General features: G+C 47.2%; 1 protein-coding gene across 1 annotated transcript in view; it reads left to right on the top strand.

Moving 5' to 3' along the window:
• Positions 1 to 3118: 3118 nt before the first annotated feature.
• The window catches only part of LOC127921195 (protein TsetseEP-like), a 48986-nt gene continuing 38547 nt past the window's right edge, over positions 3119 to 13557 (top strand). Inside the window, exons 1-2 of the mRNA XM_052504972.1 lie at positions 3119 to 3328; positions 3917 to 3993. Of these exons, the coding sequence (XP_052360932.1) occupies positions 3119 to 3328; positions 3917 to 3993 (287 nt within the window). The remainder of the gene's footprint in view (positions 3329 to 3916; positions 3994 to 13557) is intronic.

Genomic DNA, 13557 nt, shown 5'->3' on the forward strand with positions numbered 1-13557 from the left:
ACTGACATGTATTCCAAACAGACTGTGCCAGAGGGAACGTTAGACGAGCGGTGTTCTGGATGCTAAAACCCACCCTTCACTGACATGTATTCCAAACAGACTGTGCCAGAGGGAACGTTAGACGAGCGGTGTTCTGGATGCTAAAACCCACCCTTCACTGACATGTATTCCAAACAGACTGTGCCTGAGGGAACGTTAGACGAGCAGTGTTCTGGATGCTAAAACCCACCCTTCACTGACATGTATTCCAAACAGACTGTGCCAGAGGGGAACGTTAGACGAGCGGTGTTCTGGATGCTGAAACCCACCCTTCACTGACATGTATTCCAAACAGACTGTGCCAGAGGGAACGTTAGACGAGCGGTGTTCTGGATGCTAAAACCCACCCTTCACTGACATGTATTCCAAACAGACTGTGCCAGAGGGAACGTTAGCGGTGTTCTGGATGCTAAAACCCACCCTTCACTGACATGTATTCCAAACAGACTGTGCCAGGAACGTTAGACGAGCGGTGTTCTGGATGCTAAAACCCACCCTTCACTGACATGTATTCCAAACAGACTGTGCCAGAGGGAACGTTAGACGAGCGGTGTTCTGGATGCTAAAACCCACCCTTCACTGACATGTATTCCAAACAGACTGTGCCAGAGGGAACGTTAGACGAGCGGTGTTCTGGATGCTAAAACCCACCCTTCACTGACATGTATTCCAAACAGACTGTGCCAGAGGGAACGTTAGACGAGCGGTGTTCTGGATGCTAAAACCCACCCTTCACTGACATGTATTCCAAACAGACTGTGCCAGAGGGAACGTTAGACGAGCGGTGTTCTGGATGCTAAAACCCACCCTTCACTGACATGTATTCCAAACAGACTGTGCCAGAGGGAACGTTAGACGAGTGGTGTTCTGGATGCTAAAACCCACCCTTCACTGACATGTATTCCAAACAGACTGTGCCAGAGGGAACGTTAGACGAGCAGTGTTCTGGATGCTAAAACCCACCCTTCACTGACATGTATTCCAAACAGACTGTGCCAGAGGGAACGTTAGACGAGTGGTGTTCTGGATGCTAAAACCCACCCTTCACTGACATGTATTCCAAACAGACTGTGCCAGAGGGAACGTTAGACGAGTGGTGTTCTGGATGCTAAAACCCACCCTTCACTGACATGTATTCCAAACAGACTGTGCCAAAGGGAACGTTAGACGAGCGGTGTTCTGGATGCTAAAACCCACCCTTCACTGACATGTATTCCAAACAGACTGTGCCAAAGGGAACGTTAGACGAGCGGTGTTCTGGATGCTAAAACCCACCCTTCACTGACATGTATTCCAAAGAGTTCAACTTCTAATGAGGAAATTGAAATGATACATCCTCTGAGACTAATGTTGCTTTTGATGCCTTGGCGACGCCTTCTTTCACTTGGCCCCCGACAGCAAGAACGTGATGCCTCTTTTTGAGGGGGCTTGAGAACACATTTATGAGCAAACTAACTTGTGCAGGACAGCGACTCATCTTCTAGTTACAGAAGAAGAAGAAGACGCTATTGCCGTGAAACCGCTGACATGTGAGAGCAGAACACTACACCAATACAAACCTGCTCTCTCTCCTTCTCTGTGGTGGCCATTTTGTTTGTTTGTCATAATAATAAACAAATAATTACAAATGATCTGTGTAAACGTCGCCTTCTGTGTGCGTCTGGTAATTGGTCCCCGGTGTGACCCTTTAGTGTTGACGACCTCTTAAAACCCTGTTGTGTCATGGTCATTAAAGAGAAATCAATTAGCAGAGTAGTTAACAATAGAAATGAATTAGCCTGTTCCCCCACTTCCATTGATTTATACGACTGTGAACCACCACTAGAGATACAGCAACAACATTGGGTCAGTGGTATGTGAGTGCATCTCTCTCTCTCTCTCTCTCTCTCTCTCGCTCTCTCTCTCTCTCTCTCTCTCTCTCTCTCTCTCTCTCTCTCTCTCTCTCTCTCTCTCTCGCTCTCTCTCTCTCTCTCTCTCTCTCTCTCTCTCTCTCTCTCTCTCTCTCTCTCGCTCTCTCTCTCTCGCTCTCTCTCGCTCTCTCTCTCTCTCTCTCTCTCTCTCTCTCTCTCTCTCGCTCTCTCTCTCTCTCTCTCTCTCTCTCTCTCTCTCTCTCTCTCTCTCTCTCTCTCTATATATATATATATATATATATATATATATATATACCTCTCTCACTCTCATTTTATGAATTCTCTATCTCACCATCTCCAGCCACCATTCTCTCACTATCGCTCTAATTATCTCCATGTATCTATCTCTCTATCACTGCATTTCTCTCTTTATCACACCCTCTTTTTCTTAGCCTCTTAGTTCACCCCTTTCCTCAACCCTCTCTCTCTCTCTCTTTCTCTCTGTCCTCTCTCAATTTGTTATCTTATGATAAGTATCAGACAGTTCATGATGGACTCTGGTGAATTCTAAACATTGCGGCTTTCCGACAGACAGGCATTACCTTCCATCATGAGTAGTGGGTTTGGGTATAGGGAAGTGTCTCTACCACATAAATATAATTGATATTTTTATTCTAGTCATTATTTTTCTAAGGTGGCCACTCTCCACTCACAGGTGAGTGAATGCTATCCTTGAAGGAGCTACCCAGTCTCCAGATCTCCTGTTCCCCATGTACCGATCCTGAGAGGAAGCCAAGGGAATGTCGTTCCTGAGAGGAAGCCAAGGGAATGTCGTTCCTGAGAGGAAGCCAAGGGAATGTCGTTCCTGAGAGGAAGCCAAGGGAATGTCGTTCCTGAGAGGAAGCCAAGGGAATGTCGTTCCTGAGAGGAAGCCAAGGGAATGTCGTTCCTGAGAGGAAGCCAAGGGAATGTCGTTCCTTAGAGAGGTTGATGGAGAGGGAGAGAGAGATGGAGTGGGGGAATAGAGACTGAGATAGAAAGGCAGAGAGAGAGATATGGAGAGTTAGAGGACAAAGCAAAGGATTGGGCTCTGTAAATCGACTCGCTCTCTCTCTCTCCACGCCCCGTGTCCAGGCAGAAGAGAGATAGGAGAATTCCTGCGGGAACTGAACCCACAACCTTGGCATTGCTAGCTCTACGCTCTAACCAGCTGAGCCCCACATGGCACTATGCTAGTCAATGTTCTCTGGCTAGGTTATGTGGAGGCAGGATGTGGAGGCGGGGAGGCAGAGGGCGGAGAGGCAGCCACGTGCCCCACTCCAAGCAGCCCGTCGTCGGGGACATCTGCCATCTCTCTTCCCTCTCACTGTGAGAGTCTGGCCCTCCTCCAGCCCTTTGGCCCGTTCACCACACGTCTGGACATGTCCGACCGCTCCTCGGTACCTGCAAGCCCCACAGCTGCCAGCAGGGGGAAAACGAGCCGCCACGGCCCGGCAGCCATGTAAGCCAGGTCAACAGGAGGTTGATTAAGTTGTAAAAAAGGCTATTTTGTGTCACAATGTCTAATAAATGAAGTGAACCTAGTGTTGAGAGGGCAAAATGGAAGCAGCTTTTTTTGGGGGGCTAGTGAAATGGACATCTCCTTTCACGCTTAGCTCGGTTGTTTGCTGAACCAACGAACACTCTCTCCTCATCGATGCAATACTCCAACCCCCTTCCATACAGTAAAACACAGTATTTGTATTACAATGCATTTTAAACAGTGTCATTTCAACAGTATGTACATAAGAAAGAAACCTCCGTAACAATTCCATTGCATGCATTAGTTAAAGCCATAGAAATATGACTAAAACAGGGATAAAGCCCCCAGACCACAGGAATTTGTCTCTACCCTCTTGGGTTCCCTCAATATGGCTGATGCCAGTTCTAGTAATTCAATTTCAAACAAGCTCCTTACTATTCCTCCTGCCTCGCTAATGTCCTTTCCCTCCCTTTTCTCTCCCTCCTCTCTCCGTCGTATCTCCCAGGAACCAGACTGTGCTGCACCAGTTCTGCTGCCCGGCCCCAGAGGCCCCGAGGGGGAGTCCTCGGCCTGTGTCCCCAGGTAAGATGGCTGCCTCCCTTTTCACCCAGCACCATATTTGTTGTTGTTGTTGATTGTAGTCACCGTTGCTTCTAACCGTTTTCCTGGTGGTGGTGGTGGTGCTACTGTAAGACAACACAACTGCCCCAGTTTCCTCCGTCTTGAAGTGGTTGTAAGTCCTTTGGGGGTCCCTGACTATCGTCGGCCAATCCCGGCTCAGTGCTTTCGTTTCCCCACTGTGATGTTATCAAGAGAGAGAGAATGTCATCAAGAGAGAGAGAATCTCCTACACATCTTTAAATAGTGGCCAAGTAGACAGACAGGGAGTTACTATTCACTACAAATGCAGCTTGTCACTTTATTTGGGGTTTTGAACGTTGAAAAAAACTCGAAATTAAGACCGAATCAATCTCAGCTCCAGGAGAGGCGATCAAGATAAATTCATGGGAACACGATGGTAATCTCCAAATCAATCAGAGAGAGATCCTATTTCCTGGACGCTGGTCAACTCATCCAAAGCACTGCCATAGGAAACAATAGAAGCACGGCCCAGGGCTTAGTGATAAAGGCAGGATGAGGATAATATGAGATTTTAATATCTCCACCGAGCACACAGTGTTATCAGGGAATGAGGTAAGCAGTCAGGAATGGTGCTGTGATGGACTTATACTCAACTACTGCATACTCCTGGTATCTGAGGAGAGTCAGCCGTTTCAAAATCCTTTATCTCTGCCTCCTTGTCTTTCTCCTCAACCCGTCTCCATGTAGACATGATGGATGTTGATCAGTCTATATACAACAGTAGCTCCTGCACTTCACGGAGTCATTATTTTTCTGCCTCAAACAAAACGAGACGCACCAAGTCTTTGTTTGGCCACTCGGCATCGCTCTGTTTCTCAGAATCCACTGCAGGCGGAGAACTCTGCAAATTACCACGACTGCCAGTGGAACGTCAATAATAATTAAGCCATCCAGCCTGGACGATTGCTGCTAAGAACCTGTACATTTCTGCTGGATGGTGGAAAAAGTGGAAAAAAGCCTGGCAAAGCAAAGCTTGTGTTGATGCTGGATTCCACCAACCCTGTGGTGCTGGATACAATAAAGTCTTGCTGGAACAAAAGCTCCAACGCTCATCCTCTAAGTCCCACTTTAACCACCACGAGGCCCTGGGTGATTGAATTAGTCACATAGAGAGAGAGAGTTTGAGAGAGAGAAAGAGAGAGAAAAGAGAGAGAGAGAGTGACTGTCACCTAACCAGCCACAACAGAGATTTTAGGAGATAAAGAGACCGTTCAGAAGCACAAGTTAAGAGAGATTCAGGTGAGAGACATCAGAGAGAGACACAGAGACAGCGAAGCGAGAGAGAGAGAAGAGAGAGACGTGAGAGAGAGAAACAATGAAGAGAGAGAGTGAGAGAGAGAGAGAGAGAGAGAGAGAGAGAGAGAGAGAGAGAGAGAGAGAGAGAGAGAGAGAGAGAGAGAGAGAGAGAGAGAGAGAGAGAGAGAGAGAGAGAGACACCACAGAGAGAGAGAGAGAGAGAGAGAGAGAGAGAGAGAGAGAGAGAGAAGAGAGAGAAAGAGCAAACCACTTCAAACGGAGAGAGCGTCAAGAGAGAGATGGAATCACCTCTCTGCAATCGTCTTTGTCTTTGCACCAGAGGGGCAAACGGAAAAGTATTTATCAGATAAAAGTCTGGTTTGCCTGGGAAACTACTCTCAAAAGTCCCCTCCAGTCAGTGACTGTCACCTAACCAGCCACAACACCTTATTTTTGGAGTATAAAGAGACCGTTCAGAAGCACAAGTTAAGATGAATTCAGGTGACTTTCATCAAAGGCGGGCAGGGAAATTGGAGGGGAAAAAAGACAGACAAAAACAATCAATCAGAGTTCAGTGGATTGAACTGATAGAAGTGGCTTGGCAGCGGTGCGGCGTGCGATTCCTTTGGGCTCAGGGACCATTAAGCAGAGCACAAACAGAATGGACACCACAAAAACAACTATGAAAATACCCCCAAAGCAAACCACTTCAAACGGAGATCTCTCAAAGCGGTTTGTGGGTTGCCAGGTTTTGTTGCTTCTTTTTTAGCCTATTTCACTGAAAGTCTCTTTTCTATTCTGTTTGTTGTTACATTTTACTTTGGACTTCAGTGTTTTGTCAGTGAAGTGTTGATCATCATACGTTTATACCTCACGACATGAGATCACACCCACAAGCCTCCATTCTCATCCACACCACTTCCACCCATTCAGACCTGTCGCTCCCACCGCCACCTCAATGTACTTACTATGTAATAGCAATGTAACAACTGAAGTATTACAATGTCATAACCAGTGTCATAATCCACCCGAGTCTCATTGAGAGGTTCAGGGTCTGCCACTAGGGCAAGGCAACTGGTTAGCCATCCACTGAACCAGTGTCATAATCCACCCGAGTCTCATTGAGAGGTTCAGGGTCTGCCACTAGGGCAAGGCAACTGGTTAGCCATCCACTGAACCAGTGCCCGAGTCTCATTGAGAGGTTCAGGGTCTGCCACTAGGGCAAGGCAACTGGTTAGCCATCCACTGAACCAGTGTCATAATCCACCCGAGTCTCATTGAGAGGTTCAGGGTCTGCCACTAGGGCAAGGCAACTGGGCCATCCACTGAACCAGTGCCAGTCTCATTGAGAGGTTCAGGGTCTGCCACTAGGGCAAGGCAACTGGTTAGCCATCCACTGAACCAGTGTCATAATCCACCCGAGTCTCATTGAGAGGTTCAGGGTCTGCCACTAGGGCAAGGCAACTGGTTAGCCATCCACTGAACCAGTGTCATAATCCACCCGAGTCTCATTGAGAGGTTCAGGGTCTGCCACTAGGGCAAGGCAACTGGTTAGCCATCCACTGAACCAGTGTCATAATCCACCCGAGTCTCATTGAGAGGTTCAGGGTCTGCCACTAGGGCAAGGCAACTGGTTAGCCATCCACTGAACCAGTGTCATAATCCACCCGAGTCTCATTGAGAGGTTCAGGGTCTGCCACTAGGGCAAGGCAACTGGTTAGCCATCCACTGACACATGCAATGCATTCGTGTTCATGTGGAGAATTGTTATTACCATGTTATTGCATGCTTTTGGCTTAGTAGTGATCAGAACATAGAGCTCCCTGTCTTTGTGTGTTTGTGTGTGTGTCTGTGTGTGTGTCTGTGTGCACTGTCGTACCCATGACACAGATGTTTAACATTCTTCAACAAATACCCAACAGCTAATATCTGCCATGGGCATCTAGGCTAAGGCTCACTGATAAAGGAGAGACACTTCTCATTGATGAATTAGCCTAGCATCATGCTATTTTAGCCTAGTGTCATGCTATTTTAGCCTAGTGTCATGCTATTTTAGCCTAGTGTCATGCTATTTTAGCCTAGCATCATGCTATTTTAGCCTAGTGTCATGCTATTTTAGCCTAGTGTCATGCTATTTTAGCCTAGTGTCATGCTATTTTAGCCTAGCGTCATGCTATTTTAGCCTAGTGTTGCACCCACTGTTGTTTTGACACAAGGCCAAGCCGCCTTCACTCTCCTTGTTAAGGCATACCCACAAAAAGCTGCTTCCTGAAATAAATGTGAGTTCATTCCTGTCTTCTGTGATTGAAGCGCTGCAATATCTGCCCACCAAAACAAGGCCTCATTTCCATATGAAAGGCGGCTCCTAGCCTGTTCTGCACTGCCTTATCTTCACTCTGGGAGTACTGAAGCTCTGTTTTTCACAGACACAGAAACACATAGATAGACACATTGCTAGTGGTGTAAAAAGTACCCAATTGTTATACTTGAGTAAAAGTAAAGATATCTTAATAGAAAATGACAAGTAAAATTGAAAGTCACCCAGTAAAATACTATTTGAGTAAAAGACTAAAAGTATTTGGTTTTAAATATACTAAAGTATCAAAAGTAAATGTAATTGATCAAATATACTTAACGATCAAAAATAAAAGTAAAAGTATAAATAATGTCAAATTCCTTATATTAAGCAATCCACACACCATCATTTAAACTTGTTTTAATTTACGGATAGCCAGGGGTACACTCTAACACCCAGACATCATTTACAAACAAAGCATGTGTTTAGTGAGCCTGCCAGATGCTGTAGGGATGACCAGGGATGTTCTCTGTTTAGTGAGTCCTCCCAGATCAGACGCTGTAGGGATGACCAGGGATGTTCTCTGTTTAGTGAGTCCTCCCAGATCAGACCCTGTAGGGATGACCAGGGATGTTCTCTGTTTAGTGAGTCCTCCCAGATCAGACGCTGTAGGGATGACCAGGGATGTTCTCTGTTTAGTGAGTCCTCCCAGATCAGACGCTGTAGGGATGACCAGGGATGTTCTCTGTTTAGTGAGTCCTCCCAGATCAGACGCTGTAGGGATGACCAGGGATGTTCTCTGTTTAGTGAGTCCTCCCAGATCAGATGCTGTAGGGATGACCAGGGATGTTCTCTGTTTAGTGAGTCCTCCCAGATCAGACGCTGTAGGGATGACCAGGGATGTTCTCTGTTTAGTGAGTCCTCCCAGATCAGACGCTGTAGGGATGACCAGGGATGTTCTCTGTTTAGTGAGTCCTCCCAGATCAGACGCTGTAGGGATGACCAGGGATGTTCTCTGTTTAGTGAGTCCTCCCAGATCAGACCCTGTAGGGATGACCAGGGATGTTCTCTGTTTAGTGAGTCCTCCCAGATCAGACGCTGTAGGGATGACCAGGGATGTTCTCTGTTTAGTGAGTCCTCCCAGATCAGACGCTGTAGGGATGACCAGGGATGTTCTCTGTTTAGTGAGTCCTCCCAGATCAGACGCTGTAGGGATGACCAGGGATGTTCTCTGTTTAGTGAGTCCTCCCAGATCAGACGCTGTAGGGATGACCAGGGATGTTCTCTGTTTAGTGAGTCCTCCCAGATCAGACGCTGTAGGGATGACCAGGGATGTTCTCTGTTTAGTGAGTCCTCCCAGATCAGACGCTGTAGGGATGACCAGGGATGTTCTCTGTTTAGTGAGTCCTCCCAGATCAGACGCTGTAGGGATGACCAGGGATGTTCTCTGTTTAGTGAGTCCTCCCAGATCAGACGCTGTAGGGATGACCAGGGATGTTCTCTGTTTAGTGAGTCTGCCAGATCAGACGCTGTAGGGATGACCAGGGATGTTCTCTGTTTAGTGAGCCTGCCAGATTGCTGTAGGGATGACCAGGGATGTTCTCTGTTTAGTGAGTCTGCCAGATCAGACGCTGTAGGGATGACCAGGGATGTTCTCTGTTTAGTGAGCCTGCCAATCAGACGCTGTAGGGATGACCAGGGATGTTCTCTGTTTAGTGAGTCCTCCCAGATCAGACGCTGTAGGGATGACCAGGGATGTTCTCTGTTTAGTGAGTCCTCCCAGATCAGACGCTGTAGGGATGACCAGGGATGTTCTCTGTTTAGTGAGTCCTCCCAGATCAGACGCTGTAGGGATGACCAGGGATGTTCTCTGTTTAGTGAGTCCTCCCAGATCAGACGCTGTAGGGATGACCAGGGATGTTCTCTGTTTAGTGAGTCCTCCCAGATCAGACGCTGTAGGGATGACCAGGGATGTTCTCTGTTTAGTGAGTCCTCCCAGATCAGACCCTGTAGGGATGACCAGGGATGTTCTCTGTTTAGTGAGTCCTCCCAGATCAGACGCTGTAGGGATGACCAGGGATGTTCTCTGTTTAGTGAGTCCTCCCAGATCAGACGCTGTAGGGATGACCAGGGATGTTCTCTGTTTAGTGAGTCCTCCCAGATCAGACAGCTGTAGGGATGACCAGGGATGTTCTCTGTTTGGAGTCCTCCCAGATCAGACCCTGTAGGGATGACCAGGGATGTTCTCTGTTTAGTGAGTCCTCCCAGATCAGACGCTGTAGGGATGACCAGGGATGTTCTCTGTTTAGTGAGTCCTCCCAGATCAGACGCTGTAGGGATGACCAGGGATGTTCTCTGTTTAGTGAGTCCTCCCAGATCAGACGCAGTAGGGATGACCAGGGATGTTCTCTGTTTAGTGAGTCCTCCCAGATCAGACGCTGTAGGGATGACCAGGGATGTTCTCTGTTTAGTGAGTCCTCCCAGATCAGACGCTGTAGGGATGACCAGGGATGTTCTCTGTTTAGTGAGTCCTCCCAGATCAGACGCTGTAGGGATGACCAGGGATGTTCTCTGTTTAGTGAGTCCTCCCAGATCAGACCCTGTAGGGATGACCAGGGATGTTCTCTGTTTAGTGAGTCCTCCCAGATCAGACGCTGTAGGGATGACCAGGGATGTTCTCTGTTTAGTGAGTCCTCCCAGATCAGACGCTGTAGGGATGACCAGGGATGTTCTCTGTTTAGTGAGTCCTCCCAGATCAGACGCTGTAGGGATGACCAGGGATGTTCTCTGTTTAGTGAGTCCTCCCAGATCAGACGCTGTAGGGATGACCAGGGATGTTCTCTGTTTAGTGAGTCCTCCCAGATCAGACGCTGTAGGGATGACCAGGGATGTTCTCTGTTTAGTGAGTCCTCCCAGATCAGACGCTGTAGGGATGACCAGGGATGTTCTCTGTTTAGTGAGTCCTCCCAGATCAGACGCTGTAGGGATGACCAGGGATGTTCTCTGTTTAGTGAGTCCTCCCAGATCAGACGCTGTAGGGATGACCAGGGATGTTCTCTGTTTAGTGAGTCCTCCCAGATCACGCTGTAGGGATGACCAGGGATGTTCTCTGTTTAGTGAGTCTGCCAGATCACGCTGTAGGGATGACCAGGGATGTTCTCTGGTGAGCCTGCCAGATCAGACGCTGTAGGGATGACCAGGGATGTTCTCTGTTTAGTGAGTCTGCCAGATCAGACGCTGTAGGGATGACCAGGGATGTTCTCTGTTTAGTGAGCCTGCCAATCAGACGCTGTAGGGATGACCAGGGATGTTCTCTGTTTAGTGAGCCTCCCAGATCAGACGCTGTAGGGATGACCAGGGATGTTCTCTGTTTAGTGAGTCCTCCCAGATCAGACGCTGTAGGGATGACCAGGGATGTTCTCTGTTTAGTGAGTCCTCCCAGATCAGACGCTGTAGGGATGACCAGGGATGTTCTCTGTTTAGTGAGTCCTCCCAGATCAGACGCTGTAGGGATGACCAGGGATGTTCTCTGTTTAGTGAGTCCTCCCAGATCAGACGCTGTAGGGATGACCAGGGATGTTCTCTGTTTAGTGAGTCCTCCCAGATCAGACGCTGTAGGGATGACCAGGGATGTTCTCTGTTTAGTGAGTCTGCCAGATCAGACGCTGTAGGGATGACCAGGGATGTTCTCTGTTTAGTGAGCCTGCCAGATCAGACGCTGTAGGGATGACCAGGGATGTTCTCTGTTTAGTGAGTCTGCCAGATCAGACGCTGTAGGGATGACCAGGGATGTTCTCTGTTTAGTGAGCCTGCCAATCAGACGCTGTAGGGATGACCAGGGATGTTCTCTGTTTGGGTGAGTCCTCCCAGATCAGACGCTGTAGGGATGACCAGGGATGTTCTCTGTTTAGTGAGTCCTCCCAGTCAGATGGGTTACAGCAGTAGATGACCAGTAGATGGGTTACAGTAGTAGATAAGTAGTAGATGTAGTAGTGTTAAGTAGTAGATGGGTTACCATTTTCAGTAGATGTTGCAGTAGTAATGGGCAGTCAAAGTAGAAAATGGGTAACAAGTAGTAGATTGGTTTAGTAGATGGGTTACAGTAGTAGATGGGTTAAAATAGTATGAAGTAAAATGGGTTACATCAGTAGATTTCATTTGGTTACAGTAGTAGATGGAAGTAACAGCAGTAGATGGGTTACAGCAGTAGATGGGTTACAGAAAGTAGTAGATGGGTTACAGTAGTAGATGGGTTACAGTAGTAGATGGGTTACAGTAGTAGATGGGTTACAGTAGTAGATGGGTTACAGTAGTAGATGGGTTACAGTAGTAGATGGGTTACAGTAGTAGATGGGTTACAGTAGTAGATGGGTTACAGTAGTAGATGGGTTACAGTAGTAGATGGGTTACAGTAGTAGATGGGTTACAGTAGTAGATGGGTTACAGTAGTAGATGGGTTACAGTAGTAGATGGGTTACAGTAGTAGATGGGTTACAGTAGTAGATGGGTTACAGTAGTAGATGGGTTACAGTAGTAGATGGGTTACAGTAGTAGATGGGTTAGTATGGGTTACAGTAGTAGATGGGTTACAGTAGTAGATGGGTTACAGCAGTAGATGGGTTACAGTAGTAGATGGGTTACAGTAGTAGATGGGTTACAGCAGTAGATGGGTTACAGCAGTAGATGGGTTACAGTAGTAGATGGGTTACAGTAGTAGATGGGTTACAGCAGTAGATGGGTTACAGTAGTAGATGGGTTACAGTAGTAGATGTGGGTTACAGCAGCCATCTGACAAATCTGACAAATAGGAAAGAGAATCAGTGTGTTCCACGGACGGCTTCTCTTAAAGACAACTAAATCAGTTCTGATAACCTCTTCTACCTGCAGTCTTTGTTGACTGCAGATCTCTGTACAAACAGGGATACAGCCTTGAACACAAACTTTGATCGAAACTTACAACTCCAACATTGATGTAGAATCTCAAACACTCTCATGATGGAATGGACTGGAGTAGTTCTCAGACTCTAAAAATGATAGGGCATTTTGGAGTCAAGGTCCGTCAGCCCAGGATAACAAGTGTATACACTTGCCGGGGTTATAGCTGTTTTCAGATCAGTTAAAGATGTGTCTTGTGTACAGCACATTCAAATCTCCTTCCTGGTGTGGTGACGGTACATTTACTGTACTTCTCAGTGACACAATGGTCACAGTGGGCTAATCGGACCAAGTACTGCACAGATACTGACACCTAACCAATGGTAGTGCAGATTCTGACTTCACCTGACCAATGGCAAGCGAGGTGGAGGTGGGGTCAGAGCGAGGTCTCGTTAGAGGTCTTTTTCACAGGGCGGAGTGAATGTTAGCTGATTCGTCTCAATTAGTCCTGTTTCCTCCAACTGTTTCTGGAGACCAGAGCAACAGACACACCTTAACGAGATGCGCTATGCTAATTAGCTTGCACAATCTGCCGTAATGACCTGGCTCGTCTGAGACGGAATTAATCATCATGATCTTTTTTTGGGGGGGGTCTGTTTAGATTTGAATCAAGAATGGTTAATGCATTTCATATATGGCAATTAAAGAAATGTTTTGAATTTTACTTATAAGTTGATGCATTTTTGCTAGACTGCAAACTCTCCTTCCAGACTCATGTCAAACATCTCCAATCCAAAATCAAATCTAGTCGGCTTTCTATTTCGCAACAAAGCCTCCTTGACTCACGCCGCCAAACTTACCCTAGTAAAACTGACTATCCTACCGATCCTCGACTTCGGCGATGTCATCTACAAAATAGCTTCCAACACTCTACTCAGCAAACTGGATGCAGTTTTACCACAGTGCCATCCGTTTTTGTTACTAAAGCACCTTATACCACCCACCACTGCGACCTGTATGCTCTATTCGGCTGCCCTCGCTATATGTTCGTCGCCAGACCCACTGGCTCCAGGTCATCTACAAGTCTGTGCTAGGTA

Source organism: Oncorhynchus keta, unplaced genomic scaffold (genome assembly GCF_023373465.1).
Source record: "Oncorhynchus keta strain PuntledgeMale-10-30-2019 unplaced genomic scaffold, Oket_V2 Un_contig_21660_pilon_pilon, whole genome shotgun sequence".
Taxonomy (NCBI): Eukaryota; Metazoa; Chordata; class Actinopteri; order Salmoniformes; family Salmonidae; genus Oncorhynchus; species Oncorhynchus keta.